This window comes from Enhydra lutris, unplaced genomic scaffold, assembly GCF_002288905.1.
Source record: "Enhydra lutris kenyoni isolate GAN:26980312 unplaced genomic scaffold, ASM228890v2 scaffoldscaffold14, whole genome shotgun sequence".
In the NCBI taxonomy this organism is placed as follows: domain Eukaryota; kingdom Metazoa; phylum Chordata; class Mammalia; order Carnivora; family Mustelidae; genus Enhydra; species Enhydra lutris.
Genome location: NW_019154098.1, coordinates 43,208,226 through 43,236,158, shown reverse-complemented (window position 1 = coordinate 43,236,158; position 27,933 = coordinate 43,208,226). Strand labels below are relative to the sequence as shown.

General features: G+C 35.6%; 1 protein-coding gene across 4 annotated transcripts; it reads left to right on the top strand.

Annotated features, from left to right (window-relative positions):
- Positions 1–27,360, top strand: LOC111146534 (family with sequence similarity 92 member A). Of its 4 annotated transcripts, none has more exons than XM_022502102.1 (9): positions 1–102; positions 629–863; positions 3,171–3,239; positions 4,416–4,517; positions 7,297–7,302; positions 8,484–8,588; positions 18,439–18,552; positions 24,341–24,460; positions 26,281–27,360. In XM_022502102.1, the coding sequence occupies exons 1-9, from the start codon at positions 77–79 to the stop codon at positions 26,368–26,370; spliced, it is 867 nt and encodes a 288-aa protein (XP_022357810.1). In that variant the 5' UTR covers positions 1–76; the 3' UTR covers positions 26,371–27,360. The 4 variants fall into 4 exon arrangements, with proteins under 4 accessions (XP_022357810.1, XP_022357811.1, XP_022357813.1 ...); XM_022502103.1 differs by lacking the exon at positions 7,297–7,302 and adding an exon at positions 6,605–6,610; XM_022502105.1 differs by lacking the exons at positions 7,297–7,302; positions 18,439–18,552 and adding an exon at positions 6,605–6,610.
- The last annotated feature ends 573 nt before the right edge of the window (positions 27,361–27,933 follow it).

Below are 27,933 nucleotides of genomic sequence, written 5' to 3'. Positions count from 1 at the left end.
CCCCGGCGCACGCTCGGACGCCTCCGAGCCCAGGTCGTTGGGCCCAGCCCGGTTCCCCGGCAGTGCGCTAGCCAAGATGTTGAGGCGCAGCTTGGAAAACCGGTAACAGTCCCAGGGCCTCCGCTGGCCAGGGCCCCCCACATGCGAGGGCTCGGGTGGGGGAAGTGGCGCCTCTCTCCTGGGGGCCTCCGCGCCGAATTCCGACCCCCGGCCGGGGTGTGGACCGAGACCTTTACGCTCTGGGGCCTACCTCCCCGGGCTGCAGCGAGCCCCGCAGGCCAAGGGTGGGGTGGGCGATCTGGGCGTCACGCTCCCCGGGCCCCGCACTGCCGCGGGCTGTGCAGACGGCTGGGAGGCTGCCGGGCGCCCGGGCCTCGCGGAGCAGCCGGAGCCGCCGCCACCCCGGCGCGGCTGGCAAGAGCCCGGCCTTTTCGTGCGTCTGTACTGTCCGGATATTAAAGCCAGGCCCCGAAGGGAGACCTAGAGGACCAGAATCCAATCCCCAGAGATGGTTTGTGCCTTCGAAGCTCAAAAATGCCCCGGGAATGTTTGCATATCAAATTAACGGAGATGAAGCCATCTCATCTCGAATGAGAATGATTGGCGTTTTGTGTCCTCTTTTCCCTAGGGACGCTCAAACCAGACAGCTGCAAGATGCTGTCACAAACGTGGAGAAGCATTTCGGAGAGCTGTGCCAAATCTTTGCTGCTTATGTAAGGAAAACTGCCAGACTGCGAGACAAAGCAGACCTACTGGTGAATGAAATAAACGTGTATGCCTCTACAGAGACCCCAAATTTAAAGCAGGGCCTGAAAAACTTTGCCGATGAGTTTGCCAAACTTCAGGATTATCGACAAGCAGAGGTATGGAGGTCTCAGCGTCATTGTTATGAATGAGCCCTGAAGTAGTGGATGAAGGACCCGTGAAGACTTTCACTTGTAATCCACCTAACTGCAGTAGCGAACGCACCCTTGATGACAAACGTACATTTTCATGTAACGTTGTGTGAGTCTATTAAAGGGAAGATTCCTGTGATTTGTGATTGTACCGTTTTCAAACTAAACTTCAGGGTATCCTGAAGTCCTCAATTTCTCCACTTCATTTGCCAGCTTTTGGCCAAGGGGTGGCTATTAACAGGGGGTAGTAAACTTAGTATCCATGGGGAAGAAAAGGATCATGACTTGTGTCTTGTATGCACGTAAGTATATTTTCAGGTATGTCTGGAGATGGTTGAGTGGTAATGTGAGTGGATAAGTAATAAATGGACAAGAGATCTTTGTTGCTTCAGTGCTCTGGAAAGTTGACCAATATTGCATTGACAAAAAGAAAAGCAGCACTGATATACTGATTTATATCGCAGATACTAGTGAGACTTTGTGGGGTGCTTTTGTTTTGTTTTGTTTTTGCTATGGAAAGGAGGGAAGAAGGTGGTGTTGTAATTGTTTTCTTTCTAAAACCTAATTTTTTTTAATACCTCAGAAACACTTTCACTTATATTTATTTTAGGTTTCAAGATACAGATTAATGTTAGAAGTTTCCCAGTTAGAAGCAGCATTACTTCTCTTGTGCTCCTCTCATGAGTGCTTTTGGTACTTTTAAAAAGCCGAATACAGAAATTTCAGGCATCAAAAAAACTCACAAAAACAAAGTGGAGATAATGATCTTTGAACCTATACTTGCTATTCATACAGAAATTTGAGTAGTAATTACATTTGGAGGTACTTTTTGAGAAAAGTTGAGTTCTTGTCATACGATATTCTGTAATATACTCAGTTACACATTAACTGGAGACTTCAAAAATAATTTATTCTCACTGATAACCCTAAAATCCCATGTTAAGACAATAATTTCAATGCCCCCTTTTAGAAAACCTTTATGCTATTTATCAAATAGCAAAGTGAATTGATTTACATTTGTTCTCCTTTTTTATTTCCCTTGCTTACCAAATGGTGGAGGTGCTAATGAACAATGAACAAAAGGTAGGCAACAAAAAGGAGAACAGAAAAAAAGACTTGAATAATCCTTGCACTGAATAATCGGTGTATGGATTATTTGAAATGGTATAGGCTAAACTATCCTGAGTATTCATGGTTTTGATTTTAGGATTCCTAATATTTATAAATGCTCAAAGAGAACTTGATTTTTTTCATTTTCCTAATAACTTTTAAAGCAAAACAATCATACACATCTTGTTTATAGAAAAAAATCAGTATGAAATGAAATGTACTATATAAATATGTATCATCCAAAAAAAAGCCTTCTTCCTGCTGCAAAAATAATACATGTTCATTTTAAACAATTAAATAATGTCATTCTGTATTACTTGTCCTGATGAAGAAAATATTAATGTCCAGGAGTTATTTTTCTTTTGCTATATTTGCCTTTAAAAAACCCATTTCTTCATTGCCTTCCACTAGTGCTGTTAAAGGAAGTAATTACTCAAAATGTGATAAAAATTGTAATGTTTAAGAAAAACAGTTTAATTCTAAATAAAAAGATCAACCATGCAGTTTGACAGCTCAGCAACACTGAGACCATTTATCTTTTTTCTCCAAGCTTTGGTCATATACAATGGCTTCCCAGAAAACAATTGCAGCTAATACAATTGTTTTTTGCTTTTGAGGATTGTGTTGCTTAAAATTTTTCCAATATGCTGTATCTTTCAGCTTCAATTTTCTTATCTGGCAAGTTGGACTATTACATTTCAGGGATAATTTATGTAAAATATCCGACACTGTCCTAAATACACTGCAAGTGGTAGCTGTACTAAAATTTGAGATGTCTTGAAACTTACACAAAAGCTACTATAATGAAGAAAAATAATACAGAGATGATCGTATGGCAGAGATAAATTTCTTAGAAACCTGACATTGTTTTCTTTCCATATTCCATACTAGGTACTTTTCTGCTTGCTTTTTTTTTTTTTAAACTTTTCTGCTTTCATTGTTATTCTACATCTTAACAGCTTTTATTGTGTTTGACTTTAGATTCTGAGTTTTATTAATTTCTGGTAATTATTCTTTTATTTATTAACTGTGATATTTTAAACATTTTAAAACATTACTCTATGTAGTAATTAATTATGTTCAGGTTAAATAGCCCAGGTTTTAAATTTAAATTTTGATATGTCTATTTTCTTTACAGTTACATTTTATAATAATTTTCAATAGGTTGAAAGACTTGAAGCCAAAGTAGTTGAACCTTTGAAAGCTTATGGAACCATTGTAAAAATGAAACGAGTAAGTAAATTCATTTTTCCTGCTATTATTAACTATTATGGCAAAGAATGTGAGGTTTCTAATCTGTCCTCTTGATAAAAAGTACAGCGTTGTTACCCAATTTTTTTTACACGCTCTGTGATGCATCATTTCTTAGAACTTTGAGAATAATGGGGGCACCTGGGTGGCTCAGTTGGTTAAGCTTCTGCCTTCAGCTCAGGTCATGATCCCAGGGTCCTGGGATCAAGCCCCATGTCCCTGCAGCATCGGGCTCCCTGCTCAGCGGAGAGCCCACTTCTCCTCTCCCTCTGTTGCTCCCTCTGCTCATGTTCTCTCTAGCTCAAATAAATAAATAAAAAATCTTAAAAAAAATCTTGAGAAAAATGAAATATTTTTAGTGAGCTTACTAAGTAAACCGTAGCAACATGAAGCAATACTTTATTACAGAAACTTTAAACTATTAATATTTATAATCATGAAGAACTTATTTTACTAAATGAATAGGTTTGTATTTTTCTTTTTAAAGCAGGCAATAACATGTATACTAAAAGTGAGTGTGACAAAGTTCTGTGTTTTTTTTTTGAGGTATAACTGACATATTAGTTTTAAGTGTACAATACAATGATTCAATAGCTGTATATATTGTGCAGTGACCACCACAAGTCTAGTTAACATCCATCACCATACATAGTTAGAAATTTTATTTTCCTTTGATGAGGACTTCTAAGATGTAATCATAACAACTTTCAAATATGCAATCCAGTGTTAGTGACTATAGTCACCATATTGTATGTTACGACCCCAGATTCTATCTATTTTTCAACCAACTTGGACGTATAATTTACAGGCAATAAAATTCTCCTGTTTTAAGTGTTCATTGAGTTTTGACAAATGTGTATACACATGTAACTACCACCACAATCAAAATTTTATATATATATATATATATATATATATATATATATATATATAATATATATGTTGTTAGAGGTTTGCATTGAAATTATCTTGTCTGTGTCATTATTTGAGAGGGTATTAAAGAAACACACATGTGCACACACTCACACAAAGACACACACTAATTTTGCAGTAGTAATAATGCCTGGACCAAACAGTGTTCTCCCATTCTTAAAACAGAGTATGTGCATTTTATTTCTTAAATCAGAGATTTTCATTAATCAAAATGCTTATTTTCAGGATGACCTCAAAGCAACATTAACAGCAAGGAATCGAGAAGCTAAACAGTTAACTCAGTTAGAAAGAACACGTCAGCGAAACCCATCTGATCGACATGTCATTGTATCCTTTGACTTTTGATCTTTAAAAATGTGCTTTGTAAGGTATGCCGTACAAAAGTAAATATATATGGAAATTATGCCTTTCTCCTTTTAAATGTGCAGAAAATTTGAATATAACAGTTGAAAAACACATGCATTTACAAATTCTCATTATATAAAAATCAACTAATTTTAAAGAGAATACACCATCTAATTCAATTCCCTCATACTGTTTTCCATAATAGATATTTAAAAAAATAAAACAGTTAAAACCAACGATATTTGTATAAAAAGTAAGTTCAAAATTCTGGGTTTTTTTTTCCACATAGCTGAATATTAATTATAAAATTAACTTAAAGATCTGTTGTGAATCCTAATATAATAATGCCCTGTCTGCCCCACTTTTGAGAAAAAAGAGTCATTTTGCCGCAGTATAATTCCCTTCACCTTTAAAAACAACAACAACGTGAAACCGCAATTAACGACTAGCAGCCAAAGACCCTTAGGAGATTCTAGAGTAAAATTGAGATTCATAGCTGGACACAAAAGGATCTAGATAGGACTGTCTACTGTAACAAGGCTCTTCTGTTAAGAATGACTGTTACTTAAGCTAGAACATACCCTGTTCATGACTAAAGAAAAGAATAGAAAATAGTCCCTGGCTAATTGCCAGCAATTGGGGTAAGTGCAATTGTATAGAAAGTACTTGTTTATCGGCTGCGTCTCTTTCCCATTCCTTCTTACATCTCCTTCCTACTTCCTGGAGGTTTTTACTGCCCAGCTCAGCCAGAAACCACATGAGGAGTGGCTCTGTGGGGGCATTTGAGGTTCCAGAACACCTCTGTTCCTGAGGGGAATCCCTTGAGCAGTGATTTTGGGCTGCACCAATTGCCTGGTCCTTCTTCCGTTGGACTAAAGGTACATATGCCCAACCTTGCAACAAACAAAAATGGGCAGCCATAGGTTTGGGAGTGCCTAGTGGAGATTGGGGCAGGAACATCTCATTGAGGCTTAAGATCTACAACTAGATTATGGAGTCTGGGTTTTAAGCAAGTCAGGCAAACCAGAGAATGCTGGAAAATTTATGACTGACAACTAGGGACTAAGGGAGAGACCAGGTTGTCACCGGTTTTTAAGAAATCAGAGGTCAAAATTTTATTGTTTTGTTTGGAGGGAAATACATAAAGGCAGGAAAAAGGTCACATCTGGTATCCTGAGCAGGTTGGTAGGATTGAATCAGGGGTACTGGTCTGGAGACTCAACACAGAAATGAATATCACTAAGACAAAAATGTTTCTGACTTAGATGGTCTGTTGTGAACACTGCCATGGAGAAGTCTTATACTGTAGATGAAACTAGATTTGGGATCATGTGGGGGAAAATAAATACAACAAAGGAGCAGATTATTACTGTAGGAGAACTGCTGTGCTCACTGGGGAAACGAGTGGATTTTGACAACCTAAGACTAGAAAATAAAGGACAGTCTAGATATAAACATACTCATTGTAAATATAAAAATGTTCAGTCATTGCATTATGGAATATTTACCAGGATGGACCCCTAAAATTCATCTGACAATTCAAAAGAAGCATGTTAAAGTTCAGTATGTAAAATAACATGGAGTAGCACTGATAGAAGAAGATGGGGTAAAGAAGAATCTCAGGGCTCTGGCTCACCATTTCAGAAGCCCTTTTGCATTCAGGACTAATTTCATTAAATACACTGACACCTCTACTCATAGAGTTGTAGCATAGTATCTTAATCAAAAGCATTTCCTACTCAACTTGATCCATTATAGGATTATAGGATTTTGAAGAATTTTCAGAAAAAAGAAGAAATAGAAACCCATATCCTCTTTGCTAAAAATAGCTGTGTAATTTTGGGTGAGTTGCTATCCCAATGTAAAAGGATATGAGACTTTCAGAAATGAAAAGTAGTTGCTGGAGGGTCGTGGAAGATTAAGATGGCCCAGCTGTAGCTTCTGCTTCCCCACTCTTCCCTGGTTTAGCTAATTCTACCTACCCATCTAAATTTTAAAACTGTTTTTTTTTTAAATGTGAAACTTCTGATAAAATGGGGAGGGCAAAGACATAAGTCAAAAGGAAGTAGTCACAAGTAAAGAACTGTATGGGTCACATGTACTATTAGTAAGAAATTAGTCTGCTAGAATATTCTCATTAGTAAGTTAATGTGTATCAAATAACTTAGAAATTTTTCATACAAATCTATAAAGGAGCTCTATTTTACTTTAGAATTTGCTGTGATAAAGTTACATTTTTAAAAACCTCAAGCCCAGTAATAATAGAAAATTATTATATTTTTTAAAGATTTTATTTATTTGACAGAGAGACACAGCAAGAGAGGGAGCACAACCAGGGGGAGTGGGAGAAGGAGAAGGCAGGCTCCCCGCAGAACAGGAAGCCCGATACAGGACTCGATCCCATGACCCTAGGATCATGACATGAGCCGAAGGCAGACGTTTAACGACTGAGCCACCCAGGCACCCCTAGAAGATTATTTTTGATTACTGGGTGTGATTAAAAGTTAAAAGTTTATATGATTTTAAAAAACTTTACACCCTATATGGCAAATGTACACATACAAACATGTATTAAAGTATTTTTTACACCTAGTATCTTAAAGTTGTACATTTGAGTTAATCTAAATGTAAGAATAATCACTATGAAGCTATAATTAATGTATAATCTAATTGCAAGATTATATAATTCCGTGAGCATATGATTTTATTTTAAAAAATTGTTCTCCTTGAAATGTATTTTTTCCTTTATGAAAAATTTCAGTCACAGGTGGGTAATAAAGTGGTGTGTCAAGAAATGGATCCTTATAGTAAACTCTTTTATTTATTTCAATTTATATCTTTTCTTGAAAGCAAGGGCTAGATGTTAGAATAATATATGTCACTACACTTTGATGAGAAATGCATATTTTCTCCATGGATTAATTATTAAATGATGATATTTGATACTTTTGAGTAAATATACTACATTAGTATAGGATACAAAACTATTAGAATTTAATCAGACAATTAGGCTATGTTTTTTAAAACCTCTACTGTTTAACAAAATATTTTTGGGCAACAGTTGTTTTAAAGTAAGAGATAATTTTTAGGAGAAATACATGAGTAGATTGGAAGTGTTCTGCCCTTTACTATAGCCACTAGCAACATATGGCTATTGAGCTCTTGAAATGCAATTAGGATAAATGAAGACAGAGTTTTTAAATTTTCATTTAATCTTGATGTAAACAGCCACATGTGGCTATTGGCCACCATATTGATTATACAACACCGATCTAGGTAGTATGAGTGCTTGTGGTTACAATATATGAAGCAAAGCATTAGACTTGCCATCTAATTTGTTGCCGGTTTGTATATTTTTTGTACTAAGCACTAACTCAATGGTAATAGTGTAATACTGTGAGCTTCTAAGAATATAAAATATACCCTGTGCTGAAATAAATATTTGTAGTGTATATCCTACTATATCTGATTAGGATATTACAAGATTAGAAACATAATGCATTTGGAGAACTAGAAAATTGAAAATAGTTAAGTCACAGGTCCTTTTTTGGAGAGAAGGGATTAAAGGGGAAACAATGAGAAGAAAGAGAACAAATGATAAATGGCATAGAAAGTGAAATAGGTGAAAACAGTAGAAAATTGTTTTACAGTAAATAATCCAAAGGTGGTACAGGAAAAAAAAATGGTTGTGTAGGAAGAAAGGGGAGTTTTATTTTCTTTGGTTTGAAGTCAGGAATCATGTCACTTAACAGATTTAAAGATTTCTTTATTCTGCACATGCTTATTACATAGATCATCTTATTTTATATGGTGAAATATATTATTGAACAGTTTATGGTTGTTGTGCCGAAAAGCCAGTAATGCAATGATAACATTTACGAATAGACTCAGTTGAATGGATTCTAACTTGCATTTTTTTATATCTTTGGCTGGGGAATTCTTTTGCAGGCAGAAACTGAATTGCAGAGAGCTACAATGGATGCTACCCGAACAACTCGTCATCTGGAGGAAACTATTGACAATTTTGAAAAGCAGAAAATAAAGGATATAAAGGTAAACAAAGTAACTGTTAAAGTTCAAAACATGTTTTCTAACCTTTTTTTTTTGTTTTATTTAAATGTATGAAAAATTGAAACTACTGATTTTTTTAGCCCATAGTCTATATGAAAAAGATACTATAAATAAAAAATACCAAATGTTATTTTCCCGTTTCCTCAGATATTCAGCTTATTACAAGTATTATTTAATCAAAGGAAACTAACATTTATTATATTTTTGTACATCCAGTGCTGTTACAGGTACTATATATGTATTATCTTTTAATCTTTATAGCAACCTCTTAAGAATTAGGTACTGTTATCCATATCTTATGTGAAGTCTAAGCAGAGATATAAAGTAATTTACCCAAAGTATCATGGCCAAAAATCTGAACTAAAAACCAATAATGTATTTTAAAAATCTGTGCTTTCCATTAGAACACACTCTCATTAAGTGCTCTCTAGTAACTACATGTTACCAAGTAAATGAACAGGTAAGAGTAGCCAGTCACATAAAGTTGCATCTGCCAAGCTGCATCCACCATGATATGGTATCACAAGAATTGCCTTATTTTATTGTAAAAAGCCAGTAGATTTGACACCTTTGGGATCATGGACTTCAGAAGGTCTTCAGTGACTTTGTCATAGGCGCCTGGACAGATTGGAGGATTGCTTGTGACCAAATTAAATTAAGTCCTTTAAAGCAAGTCATCTAGGATGTGTTTTGGCTCACTGCAGATTTTCCAGGATCAAGCTTTAAAGAAAAGTATTGTGTCATTTTATAACTATTAACAAAGAACACATCCTTCAAAAGTTATATTCTCATCAATAAAATAAGCATCTGCCACTTAATAATCATTCCTTTTTACAGTCCGTGAGTCAACATTCATTTGCACTTCTTCTCCCCCCATCATAGTTTCAAACAATTTCAGAACTTTGGTATTTCTGATAGCCATGCTCAGAGGTCTCTGGTTTGGTCCTGAAGACCCAAACCCTCTTTCCTAAAGCCTCTCGATTCACTTGGTACTCTGCTGTACACTGCATGAAGAGCATCTCAGAAAGCTGCCCTGCGACAGACTCCCATTTACTGAGGTGAGAGAGTGTGGGCAAGCTAGGATGTTTTATACTTGCTGACATCATATCTTAACTTGAAGGAGAAAGGAAAGGTTATTAAAATAATTAGCTTTAACCTGAACGATGAGAATGGAGACCTGTGAGGTATGCTTGATTCCACTGCCACCCAAGGGCTTTGTTAGTGATGGCAGTCTGATTCCCCACTCCTACTGCCCTGCATGCCTGCAAGACTGTCTTTCACACGTGGCAGTCTGTGTCTCTGATCTTTGGGCTCACATCAGGCTCAGACTACCTCTACAGATGTTTTTAATTCCCTGTGCAATCACCAGTTACAAAATGGGCAGAGAGAAAGTGAGTGCAGAATTCCCAACTGTAGTTCTACTACCTGGGATTGGCTGAAGCATGAGGACATAGAGGGACTGCACAGTGGAGGATGCACAAAGAAGAAAAGGGCTTTCAAGCTTTCCAGGTTGCCCTGGAAGGAACTTTCCAGGTTGCCCTGGAAGGAAGTCTTTTAGTGGTCACCAAAAGTATAAGACAAGAAGAAACCTACTTTTTAAAAAATTGAGATAGAATTCATACACCATACGGTTCACCCATTTAAAATGTACAACTCAGTGGTTTTAATGTGTTCCAGTATGTGCAGCCATTACCACTCAATTTTAGAACATTGTTACCATCTCAAAGTAGGACCTAGTACTTTGCTGCTTCCCACACCCCAATCCTCCCACCACCACCCCAGCCCTAAGCAACTACCACTAATCTGAAGTCTATATGGATTCAGCTACTCGGGCCATTTTATGTGAACGGAATCATAACATGGTTTTTGTAACTGGCTTCTTTGACTTAGCATAATCTTTTATTATTAGCTACATATATGTGTGTATGTATTGTATGTATATTAGCTATATATATGCTTTCATATCATAGTATGTATCCTAGTGTCATGCATTCCTTTTCGTGGCCAAATATTTCATTATGTGGCTATAAGACAAGAAGTTTTTGTTTGGATATATATTTTTTCATTTTTCTTACTCATATATCTAATTAAATTGCTGGATTCTGTGGTAACCCTATCTTTAATCATTTGAGAAACTTCTTGCACCATGTACATTCCAACAGGTGGTATATGAGGGTTCAGATTCTTCTGCATCCTCACCAGTACTTGCTGTTCATTAGTTTCATTACAGCCATCCTAGTGGGTGTGAAATGGTATCTCATTGTGGTTTTGAGTTGCATTTTGCTGCTAATGCTTATTGGCCATTGTATGTCTTCCTTGAAGAAATGTCCATTGAGATCCATTGCCCATATTTTAATTGGGTTCTTTTTGAGTGGTAGTTGTTCTTTTTCTATTCTGGATACAAGTCCCTTTTCAGATCTATGATTGGAAATTATTTTCTCCTATTCTTAGGGTTCTTTTCAGTATCTTAATGGTATTCCTTGAAGCAGAAAATTTGTAATTTTGATGAAGTCCAATATGTTTCTTTTGTTGCTAATGTTTTTAGTGTTATATATAACAGTCCACTTCCAAATCTTGAGATCTTGAAGATTTATCCCTATTTTCTTCTAATAGTTGTATAGTTTTCATGATTCGGTTAAGCCTTTAATCCATCTGAGTTAATTTTTATGTATGGTGTGAACTGAAGTTTAAACTTCATCTTTTTGCATGTGACTGTCCATTTGCCCGAGCACCATTTGCTGAAGAAGCTATTCTTTCCCATTGAATAGTCTTGGAACTCTTTTTGAAGACCGGTTGACATGGTTTTGTTTCTGGTTTGTCTTTCATTGATCTATAGATTTCTCTTTATGCTAGTATCACACTTTATTCATTAGCATTGCTTTATATGAATTTTAAAATCAGAATGTATGAGTTTTCCTTTGTTCTTTTTTAAGGTTGTTTTGCTATTCTGGATCTGTTGTAATTCTGTATGAATTTTACAATCAGCTTTTCAGTTTCTATAAAGAAGTCAGGTGGGATGCTGGTACAGATTGCATCAACTCTGTAAGTCAGTTTGGGGAGTATTGCCATCTTAAAATTTTTCCAATCCATGAACATGGAATATTTTTCCATTTATTTAAATAGTCCTTAATGTATTTTCAACCATGTTTGTAGTTTTCAGAGTATAAGTTTTATGCTTCTTTTTTTTTTTTTTTAAAGATTTTACCCATTTATTTGACAGAGATCACAAGCAGGCAGAGAGGCAGGCAGAGAGAGAGGGGGAAACAGGCTCCCTGCCGAGCAGAGAACCCCATGCGGGGCCCAATCCCAGGACCCCGAGACCACGACCCGAGCTGAAGGCAGAGGCTTTAAACCACTGAGCCACCCAGGCGCCCCTATGCTTCTTAAACTTTTTCTTAAGTATTTTAGAATTCTCGATGCTATTGTAAATGGATGTTTATTTAATTTCATTTCTGGGATGTTCATTGCTAATGTACCCAGAAATAATTTAATTTTGCACACTGATCTTATATCCTGCAACCTTCCAGAACTCATTTATGAGCATTGATAATTTTTTAGTGGATTCCTTAGGATTTTCTACATATAAGATGTCACCTGTCACAACCTACACTTTAAATGCAGACTCCCGTGATCTAGCAAACTTCCAGAAATGGTTTCCAGAAGTCAACATTAAACTCTGTTACAGTTCTAAATCTCCATTTTATACATCTTTCCTCCTTAGTATCAAATTGTTTCTTTTCCAAGTCAGGCCTCATTTGAGATCTTTTATGATGAAGAGGGATGCACAAATCCCATACCAGAAGCTTCAAAGACAAGTCAAAAAGAGTTAGATTGCTGCCTGCCTTTGTTGATGTTAGTATGTGTCACATTTCTATTTACAAGAAAAATTCTTAGAAAAGTAAAAATCATGGATGCCACTCATAATTTTGAGAGAAACATAGAACATTCTTATTCTTACCTGTAATCAGGCTACTGCTTCAGATGGGAACAGACCTTCTGGCTCCTTCCTTAACCTCTCTGGGGGTAGAAATGAGTAAGCACTGTGTTTTCAGGGTGGGTTTAATTTATAAGTCCATCTGAATTTTGGTAGCATTAATCAGCAAGGTAGCACAATTTTTAGATACTTTTCATAGGAACCTTGCAAAATATTTGTCTTTCTGAGAAAAGTTATGGAACTTACTGTACACAATGTGAATGAAAAATCACAGTCCCTGGGGTGCCTGAGTGGCTTCCTCGGTTAAGCAGTTAAAAATCCCGACTCTTGATTTTGGCTCAGGTCATGATCCCAGGGTCATGAGATGGAGCCCCACAGCGGGCTCCATGCTGGGCATACAGCCTCCTTAAAATTCTCTCTCCCTCTCTGCCCCTCCCCCTGCTCATTCCTCCTCCTGTCTTTCAAGGAAAAAAAAAATCACAATCCTCTTTGTTTCCCATGTAATTGGAAAATGAATCTCAAGGGAATTTCAGACCTATAGAAACGATCTTGACCAGGGTTCACTCCTGCAACAGAGAGGGACAGGAATGCAGTATATGGCAAAGTAGCTGACATGAGCAAGAAACATCTAAATTTAATTTTTAAAAGCTTTATTTTTCTTACAACTAAATATAAAGTCACCATAAATTTTTCATAAAAGTATTGAGAAAAATGCAATAATCCTACCAGTCAGAAATAATCAGTTAGCATTCTGGTTTATAGCATTCCAACTTTTTTTTTTCTATGCATATATACACAAGAGATAATAACAACCAATTTTCTTAGGTATTGACTGTCACATATTCTACACATTTTATGTGGATAAACATTTATTCCTCAAACATCCTTTTAAAATTTAATATGTATCATGGACATATTTGCTAAGAAACAGATGCATATCATACTTTTTGGTATCCTCATAGTATTTTGTTATGGATATATTATTGTATCTAACCATTCCTTATTGGTGGACATCTAGGTTACTTTTGCAATTATAAATCTCATTGTATCATTAAACACTGGCCTTTTTTTGATCCAGTTATTCTCTTTAGATAAATTATCAGTGACACTTCTGACTCAAAGAGCATATATCTTTTAAATTTTGATACTGTCTGTCCACAAAGCTTTAAATTTCTGTCCACAAAGTTTTAACTAGCATTTCTATAAAACCTTGCATGAGCAGCTCAGTATACCAATGAAATGTAGCAGTATTTTTAATAACTAATCTGACAGGTGAAAGAATCAGTGTCATCTTAATTTGTAGTCACTACTCTTAAGACAAAATTATTTTCATATATTTAATGACACACTTATTTCTTCTTTAGTAAATTACCCACACTTGCCCTTAGCCTGTATTTTTATTAAATATTGGTAGTTTTCTTATGAATTTATAAAAAGTCTTTATATTGAGAAAATTAACTCTTAAAGAGAAGCTATGTTGCAAAGTATTTTCTCATTTTGTTGTTTATGATGTGTTTTTGCCTTAAAGTTTCATTTTTGTAGCCAGATCTGTTGGTCTTCTCCTTTTTGATTTCTTGACTTCTTGACTTGATTTCATGACATAGTGTCATGCTTACAAAGGTTGTTTTTATTCTTAAGATTATATAAATACTTGCTTATATTTTCTTCAAGTATTTGTGATATCTAATAATTTTTAAATATTTAAGCATTTTATCTGGTAGTTGTGTTTTACATATGGTTATGAGGTAGATATCTAATTTCATTCTTTTCAAGTAGATAAAACTTACTCTTGACATCATTTATTGAATAGCCTCTAATCTGGAGAATCATTATTTCCCCTTTATTTGCCAAAATGTTAGTAAGACCTTTTATGAGTTTTTTGCTAAAAGTCTTGCTTGCTAATTAAATCAGTTGGAGGCTTTAATATTAGGAAAAAGAACATTTTCTAACTTAGCAAGTGTACTTCTTGAGTAATAAAAATAGCTAACTTGCTTTGAGCACCCAGTTACCGTACTGTATTAGGTTATCTCATTTAATCTTTAACCCCAAAATCTATGAGGTTGGTACTGTTGTTCTCCCCATTGTACAGATGAAAAAAACTAGAGAAAAGAATAAAGTGCTTAATATTATATAGCCCTTATGTTTGTATGATTGGAACCCAGATTTATCTTAATCCAGAGCCCATATTCTTTACTACTATACTCTCCTGTTTTACAGAATACTTGTCAGCAGGTAAGAATTTCACATTAGCTCTCCCATCCCCACCAATGAAAATTGAGTAGGTGCCCAAATTGCCTTCAAGTCACACAAAACAAAATTGAAGGGAAGCCTGGGTGGCTCAGTCGCTTAAGCGGCTGCCTTCGACTCCGGTCATGATCCCGGGGTCCTGGGATGGAGTCCCACGTCGGGCTCCTTGCTCAACACGAGCCTGCTTCTCCCTCTGCCTCTGCCTGCTTGTACTCTCTCTGACAAATAAATAAAATCTAAAAAATAAATAAATAAAATAAAATTGAGAAGGGGAAAAAAATCATTAATGCTTCTGTCCCTGATCATACTGACCCATTCCAGGTAAGATTACATGAGATCACTGAAAGTTAGCTATATTTATTTGAGGAAAATTATTTCTAAATATAATTGGTTCTTAGAAAGTTCCACCACCCTTCTGGTCATTCACTGAAAATATTTTATTTCAAAAACATGCTTTTTATATTCTTTCTTACATTAGTTGTCATCTAACTTTTGCTGTTCCTTGCTGTTATTCTCCTTCTGCCTATTTTCAGATATTTTGTGAAATTCTAACTAGAAAGAGTATGATTGGCAGTACTCTCTTCTGACTATACTTGAGGATTTAACTCTCTTCTGTGATAATCTTTAGGCTTCATGACTCTTGAGTCAAAAATTCCAAGTCTGGGATACCAGATTACCAGTACTATTGATTTCCCATTACTGTTTCTGACAAAAATAAACAGTATAAACAATCAGTAGGGCCATTCTCCTCTTATTTAGGTGTTATAATACAGGTTTTGTCAAATAAAAGTTTGGGTGCCTGGGTGACTCAGTCGTTAAGCGTCTGCCTTTGGCTAAGATCACGATCCCAGGGTCCTGGTATCGAGGTCCACATCAGGCTCCCTGCTCAGCAGGAAGCCTACTTCCCCCTCTCCCACTCCCCCTGCTTGTGTTCCCTCTCTCGCTGTGTCTCTGTAATAAATACATAAATAAATCTTAAAAAACAAAAAGAAAAGTTCAAACCATAGAGGATTAAACCAAAATATCACAAAACTGGAAAATGATTCCTCCCACCTTCCACATAGTAAATAATACCCATTTATAAAGATAATTTGTAAAGTAATTATTGTTAATTGAAACTAAATTTTGAGATTGGAAAATGGTAACAGACTAAAAGCTGATCAGTGTCTTAAAATGAGAATGTAGTAGTTTCTCTTATCAGGGATAATGAATAAAAATAATGTATTGCCAGACATACCTTCATATTTTTCAGGGCTTATGAACTAAGGGGACTATAAATCCTATAAAATGCAGTATTAAATAATTGTTAGTTCAGAGATGACACATTCAGAGATTCTGACCATCAGGAATTTAATAACTATGTTCACATATTTGAAAAATACTTTAAAATGTTGGTGTATTCTACAAAGTTACAACAGTGGAACAGATTTGAATTAGACCTAAATCTACAGATTTAGGTGTAATAAGGTTGTAAATGTTTGGATTTCATTAGTTACTAAACAGTGTGTAAAGATTTAGAATATACATCTGTGAAAATATTTAAAAATAGGAGTAACACCTCACTTGATTAAGCTTAAATCCCTTATTTGAGGCTATTTTATTTCTCAGATACTTTTATAGCATAAGATAAATACCTTCTCTTATCTCTCCACATAAGTAAACAGATGGTCTGTAAATATCCAAGAAAAACTAAAACATAGTTGACTATGTAACATTGTAAAATCTGCTTCTCCACCTCTCTGTACTTACCTGAAACAAGTTTAAGGGTTTATTGTATAATTCTAAGCCTAACTAAATGAGAAAGTTTTCTGTTCCAGCCTTGAATAAAAATAAAGTCAAACTGGGGCACCTGGGTGGCTCAGTGGGTTAAGGCCTCTGCCTTCGGCTCAGGTCATGATCCCAGGGTCCTGAGATCAATTGAGCCCCGCATCAGGCTCCCTGCTCAGCGGGGAGCCTGCTTCCTCCCCTCTCTCTACCTGCCTCTCTGCCTACTTGTGATCTCTATCAAATAAATAAATAAAATCTTAAAAAAAAGAAAGTCAAACTACATATTTTTTATATAGTTCTTTATTTACTAAATGTAGAAAATCTCTAAATTTAAGATTCAGAAGGAAAGATGCAAGGTTGTGCTTGATTGTTCCCATTACCTAAAATGAGCTGCAGACCAGAACCAAGTAGGAGTCTTCAGTGTTTTGGCTTATCATTGACTATTCCACCATTTTCCCTCTAGGAGTTCCCACACTCCTAAAGGGCACTTGATTCCTTTCTAGCTAGGCAGCTAGCTATCTTAGGAAGACTGACAACTAAGTAAGTCTCAGTCCTAATCAAAAGCCAGTTCACCTCGAAGGTATCTCCTGGGTATCTGGAGATTCTTAGGCATAATGCTGCTTATTAGTTGCCATTACAGTATACCACAATCCTCTGTGACCTATAGGAATTGACAGTAAAGGTCACTGTTGAGTCATAATTGTGTCTTAACCCAGAGCCCAATCTTTGTAGACCAGAAGGGACACTTTTCAACTGTTTACATTTACAATGTTTACATTGAGTAGTGATCAGAAGCCTATCAGTACTCCCTTAAATAATTCTTTTAATCCTTAAGAAAGAATGGGGATCGGGGGTGGGGGGAATTAAAGGACACTAAAGGATATCTGTGACACTGTCTTCCAAAGTACAGGACGATTTCTATTATTTGATCCTTCTATATCCCATCTCTTCTCTCTTGCCCCTTTAAGGACAATGCTTGAGTATTTTCTACCTCATCCACTTCTTTCTACTTTAATGCTCTGATTTTTTATTTTGATAAGGGACAAGTTAACAAAAGGAAAAGATCCTATTTTATTGAAAACTTGTCTGGTTTGTATCCTTTCCTTACCTACCGATGATCTCACCCCTGCTTAGATCAACATGTACATCTTCATTCATTCTCTTAGTGTATCATCTTCCTTGTCTTAAGTTGTTATCAAGCTTACAGGGTTTACATGCAGTTTATTTATGAAAGAAACGATTGATTCCAGCAAAAATAGCACAGTACAATAAGAACTGTAACCATTGAAGAATCAGACCCAAGTTTCAACATTCTAGCTATGAGCAACACTAGACAAGTCATGTTGTAAACTAGAAGGCTATGCAAATGCATGATACTATCATCAGTGGTAACAATATAATTAGCAAGTAATTCCTTTGTGGTTAGAGAATACAAGAACACATAGAAATATGATGGGATATAATTCCTGTCTAAAAAACATTCTATTGTTTAAACATCAGTTGGAATTACAAAATACCAGGTTTAAAACTGACCTGCTTTATCTAATACTTAGAGACAAATGATAACAGAGTACATAATGGTATATACATTTTAGTCAGATCTTTTTATCACAAATGTCAATTACAAGGTATACAAAAAACTAACTTAAAAAATAAGTGGGAAGTAAATGGTGAGATAGGAAGTATTTTGTATAATTTCAAGGCTGTGCTGTAAAAGGTCTTTGCAACTGTTTTTATTCCTGTTATCTTTTGTACTTCATTTGCCCTGTGGAAAGAGATACCTCTGTATTTCATAAAATGCCAAGACTACAGTAAGGAATAAATTTACTGATTTTACAAATTGATGATTGTTTAAATTCAAAATGTTTGGTTTTTTTTTTTTAGATTATATTTTCAGAATTTATCACTATTGAAATGTTATTTCATGGCAAAGCTTTAGAGGTCTACACTGCTGCCTACCAAAACATACAAAAGATTGATGAAGAAGAAGATCTGGAGGTAGGACTATGTCTGTCCAAGTTCAGTTCTTCTATTAAGATGGAAATATTTAAAAGAAAGCATTAGGTTGTGTGGGTAAAAATATCTTAAATTTCAACTACAGTGGTTTATATTACTGTGTGCAGTCCCAAACAGCTAAACTTTTATGATTTTCTAAGTACGTATTTTTAACTTTTAAATTAACCATGGTAAAGTTCCAAGAGTTAATTTATTAATTGCTGGTTAATAAGGCCATTATGTGAAACAATGTATCATTTTTGACTGGTGATGTCACTTAAGTATACTAATCATGACATTGATTTGTGCTAACATTTGAGTCCTTATGCTATGCAGAATACCCAAAGCTTCACATGCATTTTCTCATTCACTCCTCACACAATCCTATAAGATAGATGCTGTTATTATTTTCATTTTACAACTATCAGAACAGGTTTAGAGGCTTTAAGTAACTTAACTTGACCATAGCTGCTTAGCTATAAATAGTAGAATCAGGATTCTGACCAGTTTTGTGTGATTTAATCAGTATGCTATGAAATAAATGTAGATTTATACTAAAACTTGCTTCGTACTGAGAGTTCAGTGCAAATCCAATTGACCAGCTAATGTCAGAACACCTAAATATCTAAGCCTGGCTTCAGCAAGCACATCTGAAGAGTAAATATCTTACCCTCCTACATTCTGCAAGGGAAGAAAAAAGAAAAGTATTTTTGCTAAAACAGATAAAATATTGGAGACATACTTTATCCATATTTTATCTCTGTAGTAGAAGTGAAAAAGGCCAGGTAGTTTCAAGATATAACCGGAATTCTATATTAATAAGTGATAGAATTTGGGAGTGTCTGCCATTTGACAATTGTGAAGATTCCCCAAGTTGTTTATTTATTAACTGTCCATCATAAAGCAATCACCTGGGCCTTCTCACTACTCCACTGGTTCCAGGAAACTGAAACAGACTACAGCTTGTCTAAAATGAAGAAAGGCACATTTTTTAATATATGTGTATATGTTTTCCAGTGCCAACATCTCACCTCCCAGTTTGTTATCAGTTATGCATATATGATCATATTTCTGTTTATCAATAGATGGTTTCCTAAGTGTCCATTCTTTCCAAATACTAAAGCTAAGGTTTCTTAATTTTCACTCCTTTCATGTACTATGTTTTTTAAAAAAATAGACCAAGCTTCTGTCATTTGTAAAATAATAAAATAGAAAATGTTTATATAGTGATTACTTTGGACAGCTACTGATCTGTGCATTTTAATTATATTTTAATTCTCCCATCAACTTTGATAGAAGTACTTATTGTCCTGATATCTATGGAAGAGAAAAGCTAGGCAGAACAAGGTTAAGAAACTTCCCAGAGGGTCCCATAACTAATAAGTAATATAGCTAGGACCAAACCCGGAAGTCGACTACTGACACTGTTTGTATTACCCTCTCTGTCCTGCACAGAGTGTGCTTCTTGGTGAGTGATGTGCACCATTCCCTACAAGAAACAACACTGCACTAAATGGCAGGTTCAGAATTGATCCCCCACTTTTCCTCTTCACAAGTATTTTCATTCTCCTTTTTCTAATGTCCTTGACGTGCCACTTGTTAACAGTCACTAAAGTACCTTCATTTCCTTTGGACCCCAAGATCTTCCTTCTCATTCCAGAGGTCCTAGCTAGGTTTTTTTGTCACACCATTTCTCTTACTAATATTAATCAGCTAGCTAGGTAGCTCGAGAGAGTAGAGATTCAAGAAAACCTAAGGATCTCAGGGCTGTGTGGTAGATATATTTTCAACAAAGTATCAAAGTCCCCACTTCGTAGTGAGGCAATACTGAGTAAGTTTTTCATACTTCAGCTTCCTTATCCCTAAAATGGAGATAAAGTATTTGCCTCATTAAATGTTCATTGAACAACTATTTATTGAGCACCTGTTATATGGCAGGCAGCATTCTAAGTTCTGAGGATTTAGCACTGTAAATTAGAAATGATCTGATCTGTCAGAGCAAAAACTTAAAAATCTACCTTGGAGTTCACACATTAAAAAACATACAGGCATACCTCAAGAGAGATTGCAGCAGTCCAGACCTCTGCAACAAAAGGAGTATCACAACAAAGCAAGTCAGATGAATTTTCCAGTTTTCCAGTGCTTAAAAAAGTTATATTTATACTATACTATAATCTATTTTTTAAGTTTTTAATTTTAATTCCAGTATAGTTAATATATGGTATTGTATACTATAGTCTCTTAAGTATCCAATAGCATTAGATCTTTAAAAAAGTATACAAACCTAAATTAAATGTTTTATTGCTAAAAAATGCTAACCATCATCTAAGCTTTCAGTGAGTCATAATCACTGTTCACAGGTCACCATAACATACATAGTAATAGTGAAAGAGGTTAAACTATTGCAATAATTATCAAAATGTGACACAGAGATAGGAGGTGAGCAAATGCTGCTGGGAAAATGGCACTGACAGACTTGATTGAAGCAGGGTTGCCACAAACCTTCAGTTTGTAAAAAACAGAGTATCTGAACTACAATAAAGTGAAATGCAATAAAACCAGGTATGCCTGTGCTGTGTAACTATTTAAGTTTTATAATATGACCAGTCTCATAAAAAAATATAGTGTATTTTAAGCATATGTGATAGAGGATTCTAAATAGTCTAGAGAAATCAAAGAATGATTTCTCAATGAGAAGTTTGAGGGATGTGTAGAGAACCCCTGGCAACACCGTTCAGGCAACGGATACAGACAGCTACACAAAGATCCTGAGGCATAACAGACTATAAGAATAAACTATATTGTGGCTATCGAGACTGGCATGGAGAAGAGAGGAGTTAAGTCTAGGGAAAGCTGTGGGACCAGGGGAAGTAAAATGATATCAAACAAGTACCAAGGAGAAAAGTATCCTTTCAACAAACATTTCTTGGAAATAAGTAGAGAAAATATCTGAAGAAGAACAGAGAAAGAACTTGCTATTTTTCTTAGGTAGTCCATGCTTTACGAGAACTGCTAAGACTTATTCTGGTAGCAGCTAATTTTTTGCAGTTAGGCATCTAGTTATATTACAAACCATCTTACCTTATTTGTTCTTCACATAAAAAAGCATTGTTGGGCTCATTTCCCCTTCAAAAGACCACCTCTGTGCAATCACTTCAGAACATCTTGAGACTTACTCCTAGAAGAGATCTTGGACCATATTGGGAAATGCATTATTGCCAATAAATATTCCTGTAAATCTGTTGTTTTGCACTGAGATAATTTTAATATTTACCTGGTTTGAACTTTAATCTCATGAATGTATACTGTCTTCCATTTCCCACTTTGAACCTCATCTTTGCTAGGGCAGTTAAAAAAGGAATGTTTTTCTAACAAAAATATATCCTTTCCAAATACTAGTTGGTTAATGAGTCACCTAGTTTTTATATCATACTTGGGTGCCAGTGTTCATATCTGGCACCAAAACGTTATTCAGTCCTCAATAACATGTAAATAATCTAATTAGCATGGCTGAAGTGCCCTAAAACACAAGTCTCACCTGTGGAGCTAGGTTTCATCGATTTCTTTGGTGTCTTGCACTGCTCTAAGGTTTAAAGAAATGTGCAGAGACATCCCTTAGTTTGAGGTTCCCCCCCACCCAAAACATGGGGATTAAGGTCATGTTAACATCATTTACTTATCATGTTACTGTTTTAAGCTGGGAGGAGTTGAAAAATCAAACAAGGCTCCTTGCTCTAGAGGAACTTAAAACTAGTAAGAGAGATAGATATGTAATTACAGAACAATGAAATGAAAGCTGTGTTGAAAGTATGAACAATAGGAGCTAGAGAATAGGAGAAATAGACTGGCTAGAGAATAGGAGAAACTGGAAGATGGTATTTGACTTGGCTCTTGAATGGTGAGTTTGCTGGAATTCTGGGCTGAGAAATCAGCATTGCAAAGGCAGAGTAGAATATGTTCTACATGTAGGTTCATAGGCTAGAAGTGAAGAGTAATAAGTAGGTTTAAGTTAATAAGTAGGTTAAGTGGTCTTAAGCCTTCAATATCACCTAAAGAATTTGGATCCTGGGTAGTCAGGAGCCCAGAAGGTTTTTTAATAATATATTTTGGTCTTCAGTAAGATAATTCTAAGTAAGCTACAAAGAAAGATGTGTAGAGTCAATAAATTAAAATAGAAGTACCTCAGATGAGAAATTGAGGGACAATGTCCAGGGTTTAGTTTGCTTTACTAAATGTATGGTAACATCTTTCATTGTAAAGGTTAATGTAGAACTACACTGTCCAACACAGTAGCCACTAGGCAAATGTGGCTAAAGTTAAAAATTCAGTTCCTCATTCATATGAACTACATTTCAAGGGCTTGGTAACCACATGTAGCCATTTTGGACGGCACAAAATAGCAAGCATTTCCATCACCTCAGAAAGTGCTACTAGACGGTATTGGTCTGTGAGAACAGAAAGTAGTTGGGCACAGAAGTATGGCTACCAGGAGAAAGCCTATAGAGAATTCATTGAAAGGTGGGCATTAAACACTATATAGATAAGATCTTTCAGAGAAAGGTGTAAAAAGAAAAAAAAAATGGCCTAAGGGAAACCCTTTAAAAATATTTAAGGTATAAGCAGTAGAAAAGGAGATGTGAAGAAATAGGGCAGCTAGCACATGAAGAGTTTAGAGATGTCATGCATGGAAAAGAAGTTTCATAACCAGTTCAGTAACGATCAAGATGGCCTTGGTGATTTTTGGCAAGAGCCATCTCAGTGGAAGGTGAAAGCCTACCTGTATGTTTTTGACAAATAGAGATGAAGTAGAATATTAAAAAAAGACTATCTTGAGCTTGTTTGCTGGGGGAAAGAACCTGTGGAGAAAGCAAGTGTTTTTGGTTTCAAGTTTTTGCATACTGGAAATACGCACTGTGGAAAGAATCAGAATGACATTTGCTTAAAAGGGGCAGGAGGAGGGAAGGGTGAAGAGTTGAGGAAAAAGGGAGTGAAGCTGAAGAAATTCACATATGGTAACTGTACCTATTTGTATGTTAGAGAAATGGGAGAAGACAAAGGTATAGACAGGCTTAAGAGAGTGGTATTTGGAACTGCTGCTTTAAGGAAAAAAACTGACAAAAGTATTCCAGTTTCTAGTGAAATTGGAATGTATAAATTATACTGGCTCCAACTTAGGTGATATACTATCAGAATACTGCAGTGAAGTTAAATTGGTAAGAGTTGAGATAGGCAGAAGACAAAGAACCAAAGGTATGACTGACTTGAAGCCTCAGTACTGGCAAGAATCCTCTGAGGGTAGCAACTTACACATTTCCTCAGCAAAAGCTCTCATGTGATGGTTTTAGAACCCATTGTCACTTTACTTGGCTCAAATAAACTTTTTAGCTTTCATCTTTACAACTGAAAATATTGTTTGTTTTTGGGGCATCTGGGTGACTCAGTCAAGTGTCTGACTCTTGATTTTGGCTCGGGTCATATCTCAGGGTCATGAAATGGAGCCCTGAGAAACCAGCTCCTTGCTGGGCATGAAGCCTGCATGGGATCCTCTCTCTCCCTCTGCCCCTCCCTTGCTTGTGCATGTACTCTCTCTCAAGTAAATAAATGTTTTAAAATATACATTTTTTGTATTTAATTTTTTAAATTAATAGTAATAGAAATTTTGTCCTGGGAGGTGCAAGTGGGTGGGTGGATGTCGTTGCTTAAAAAAAATCTTAACTAAGAAGAACTTAATATGGTTTCTGGACTCCCAGTGTTTCCTATCTGTTATAATGTTGCTTTATCGTCCCAACAGGTTTTCCGAAATTCTGTGTATCCACCACATTATTCATCCCGTTTAGATATCGTAAGAGCAAATTCAAAGTCGCCTCTTCAAAGATCACTCTCGGCTAAGTGTATATCTGGAACAGGACAGGTAAGCTAGAAACCATACATAATTTTAAAGGAATTTAAGCAGATGCCTTTGTTGTTCAGTACTAAAAATGTTTCCCTTAAGTCCTGACTTAATATTTACCCTCCTACCTTCTTATATAAAATGGTGGAAGATTACACTAGGTGCAGCTCTCTTCTTATTTTGTATACTATAGCACATAATACTCTCCAAAGCAGAACATTTGAGAGCAGAGGTGGAGAGGACAGGAGAATGCTAATCTAGATTTGTTCTGCAGTATAATATGAAGAGCCAGATTCTGAAGTCAAACTGCTTAGGGTTTAAAAATTCCACTATCATGACTTACTAAAAATTATTCCTTAAAAAAGATCTTTTTGCTGAACATTATCTTAGATACAGAAGCACATATCTTTAGATAAGAGTCAATTTTCTCATTTCTTCCACATCAAGAAAGCCTGAGTTATCTGAGATCTAAAATGGGGAGGGGTGAACAACCTTGCTTTCTAAGAAGCTGGAGAAAAAATGGGCCATATGGTCTATGTCCCTAGTAAGGGCAGCCATAAACAATACATTAACAGTTCCGCTGGGCTGTTACAGTAAGACTTTATTTACATAAACAGGAGGGAAACTGGGGTATAACACTTGCCAACTTCTGATCTAGAGATCTATACCCTTTTTCACATCCAGTATTCAGAATTTAAAATAGAGCAAAATACTTTCAAAATTTAACTTTTTGGTAAATGTGACCCAGTACCTTCTATTTTCATTTGGTTCTCCTCTACGCATTTATTTACTGCTTTATATGTATGCCTCTCTCCCGGAACCAACTTTTTAACATTTTTATTATTCCAGCATAAAGTTTCTTACACGTGAGTTCCATATACCTAGTATTATAGTACATACGAAGTTTGTTTCCATTTCCAGGTACTAATGTTACCAAAATGAGCTAACATCTGTGTAGTACTTTAAAAGTACTTCATTCTAGGGTTTCTTGACCTCCCATTATTGACTTTGAGCCAGATAATTTGGCAAGGGAATGGGGAGTAATGTCCTGTGCATTCTAAACATGTTCAACTGCATCACTAGCCTCTACCCACAAGATACCAGTAACACACACAAACACACCCCCCTAGATGTGACAGCAATGACTCCAGACATTACCAGATGACTCTCAGAAAGTTCTGAAGCAAGATGACCCAAGAGGCAATGATCAGGACTTAAAGCCAAGTAGTGAATTCAGATTCTCAACTCATTCCATTTAAATCACAGTATTAAATTTTAGTATTTCAGCTATGTAGCTGAAATATTCTTGAAAGTTTTTCCTATACCTTTGATGATTCTCACTGAAATGCCGGTTTACAAAAACCTTGTGACCGAGGAATTACTTAACCTAAAATATATTTGACATAATATCCTGAATCTGTACCCTTTCTCTGAAGTATTTTATGTTATTGAAGTGCTGGTATCCAACTGAAATGGAATGGTTAATTTCCTATTTTTGCTCAAACATAACATGATAAATGAATGAAGAAACTCTGACTGTTTTCAGCCTTAGAATACAGTAATTTAGGGGCACCTGGGTGGCTCAGTGGGTTAAGCCCCTGCATTGGGCTCTCTGCTCAGCACCCCCCACCCCCTGCCTGCCTCTCTGCCTACTTGTGATCTCTGTTAAATAAAATCTTAAAAAAAAAAAAAATACAGTAACTCATAGGAAAGTTTCATTACTAAAAATTAACTTCCTGAAATATGTTCTATGTGCCCTTCTCTGTAGGGGCATATTAAAAAGATAAGCATGTAAAAATATTTTAAGTTAATATATTTTTTAATGTGTTAACTTCTAACAGGTATCCACCTGTCGACTAAGAAAGGATCAACAGGCAGAAGATGATGATGAAGAGGATGAAGACTTAGATGTCACAGAAGAAGAAAATTAATCTTAAGTAAACTCCACCTTTCAGTTTTCATCTTAAATGACTTGGAATCCAGAATTAATACAATGTAAAACTTTATACTGGCTTCATACACGATAAACCTCAAAATGAAATCCCACTGGAAATGAAAATTAAAGGAAATTTGTGCTGACAAAAACTGAAGGTTTTAAAAAATATTACACACCAGTCATTTCAACATCCTATCCAACAGTATGTGATTTTTGTATAGGTTCCATTTTTTAAAAAATTATGTATTTCAAAAGTATTTCATATTAATGCACTATACATAGTTGAGGTTGCAATATAACTAGGTGAGAAAAAACAAGAGATCTAACAATTTGACTTGTTTCTTTTGCTTTCATTGCCAAAAAAGGGTCTTTAGTCATTCTGATTAAATACAAATTCTATTCCATAAAGCCTTAATAAAAAAGACAAGGGTTTTTTTTCCTTTCCTCATTTTCACTTTTACTATAACCTTAAGTTTCATTGTTTGATAATTTAGTTTTCAACAAGAGTGTTATTACTTCTGATTAAAGGTAATGGGCACTAGGATATCAGTGTCTTAAATTTTAGGTTAAAATTTAGCATAAATTTTAGATTGACAAAGAAAGCTACATTCAGCCTGATTCGAGTTTCAGAATGAAAATGCTATCAGACTAAAGAATTATACACAAAACTACAACTTTTGGAAAGCTGTAATTTGGTAGAATGTTGCTAAGAAAACATCATGGAAAATCATTAAACCAAACCACCATCTAATTAATGAAAGAGGATATAGTTACTTTTATTCCTGAAAATAATCAATTTAATCAGAGCCTTTCAGTATGCCCATTTGTTTCTTTGGACGGGGACTGCACTTTTGATATTTCATGGATACTAGTCAGGCATATAAAAATAATGAAATTTTTAAATCATTTGGGGTAACACAAAAAACAATTATTCATAACAGACAAATAAAGGCTTTACAGAAAGCTTTTTGACTTTGTTTTCCATGGTTCTGTTAACAAAACATTGCTTCCTGAGAATAGTCCTAAGTGATAAAATTACTTAAGTACTTTCTAAACAAAATATTCAAAATGTTTTAAAACGTAAATGAATTAAGACACTCAAGCTATTGCATTTTTATTTTTTGGTATGTAACTGTGGTGTTGTAGCTGGGAGGAAAAAAAAGTTACAGTATTTCTTGTTTGTAATAGCAGCTCATGTCTCTTGAGCATTAGCTGCCCTATCTATAAAGTTAAAATAGTGCCTGATACATAAAGCAGTCAGCAAATAGTTCTGATATAAAATGAATTCTCTGCCTACTTCAAAGAAATATTCTAGGGCGCCTGGGTGGCTCAGGTCATAATCGCAGGGTTCTGGGATCCAAGTCCCACATCAGGCTCCTTGCTTGGTGGGGAGTCTGCTTCTCCCTTTCCCTCTGCCCTTCCTCCCCGCTCGTGCTAATAAAATCTCAAAAAAAAAAAAAAAAAAAGACAAAAGGATTACTATACATAATACTTCCAGCAATGTAAAATTTTCTTGTAGATCAGACTTAGGTTGGCAAACTTTTTCTTAAAGGGCTAA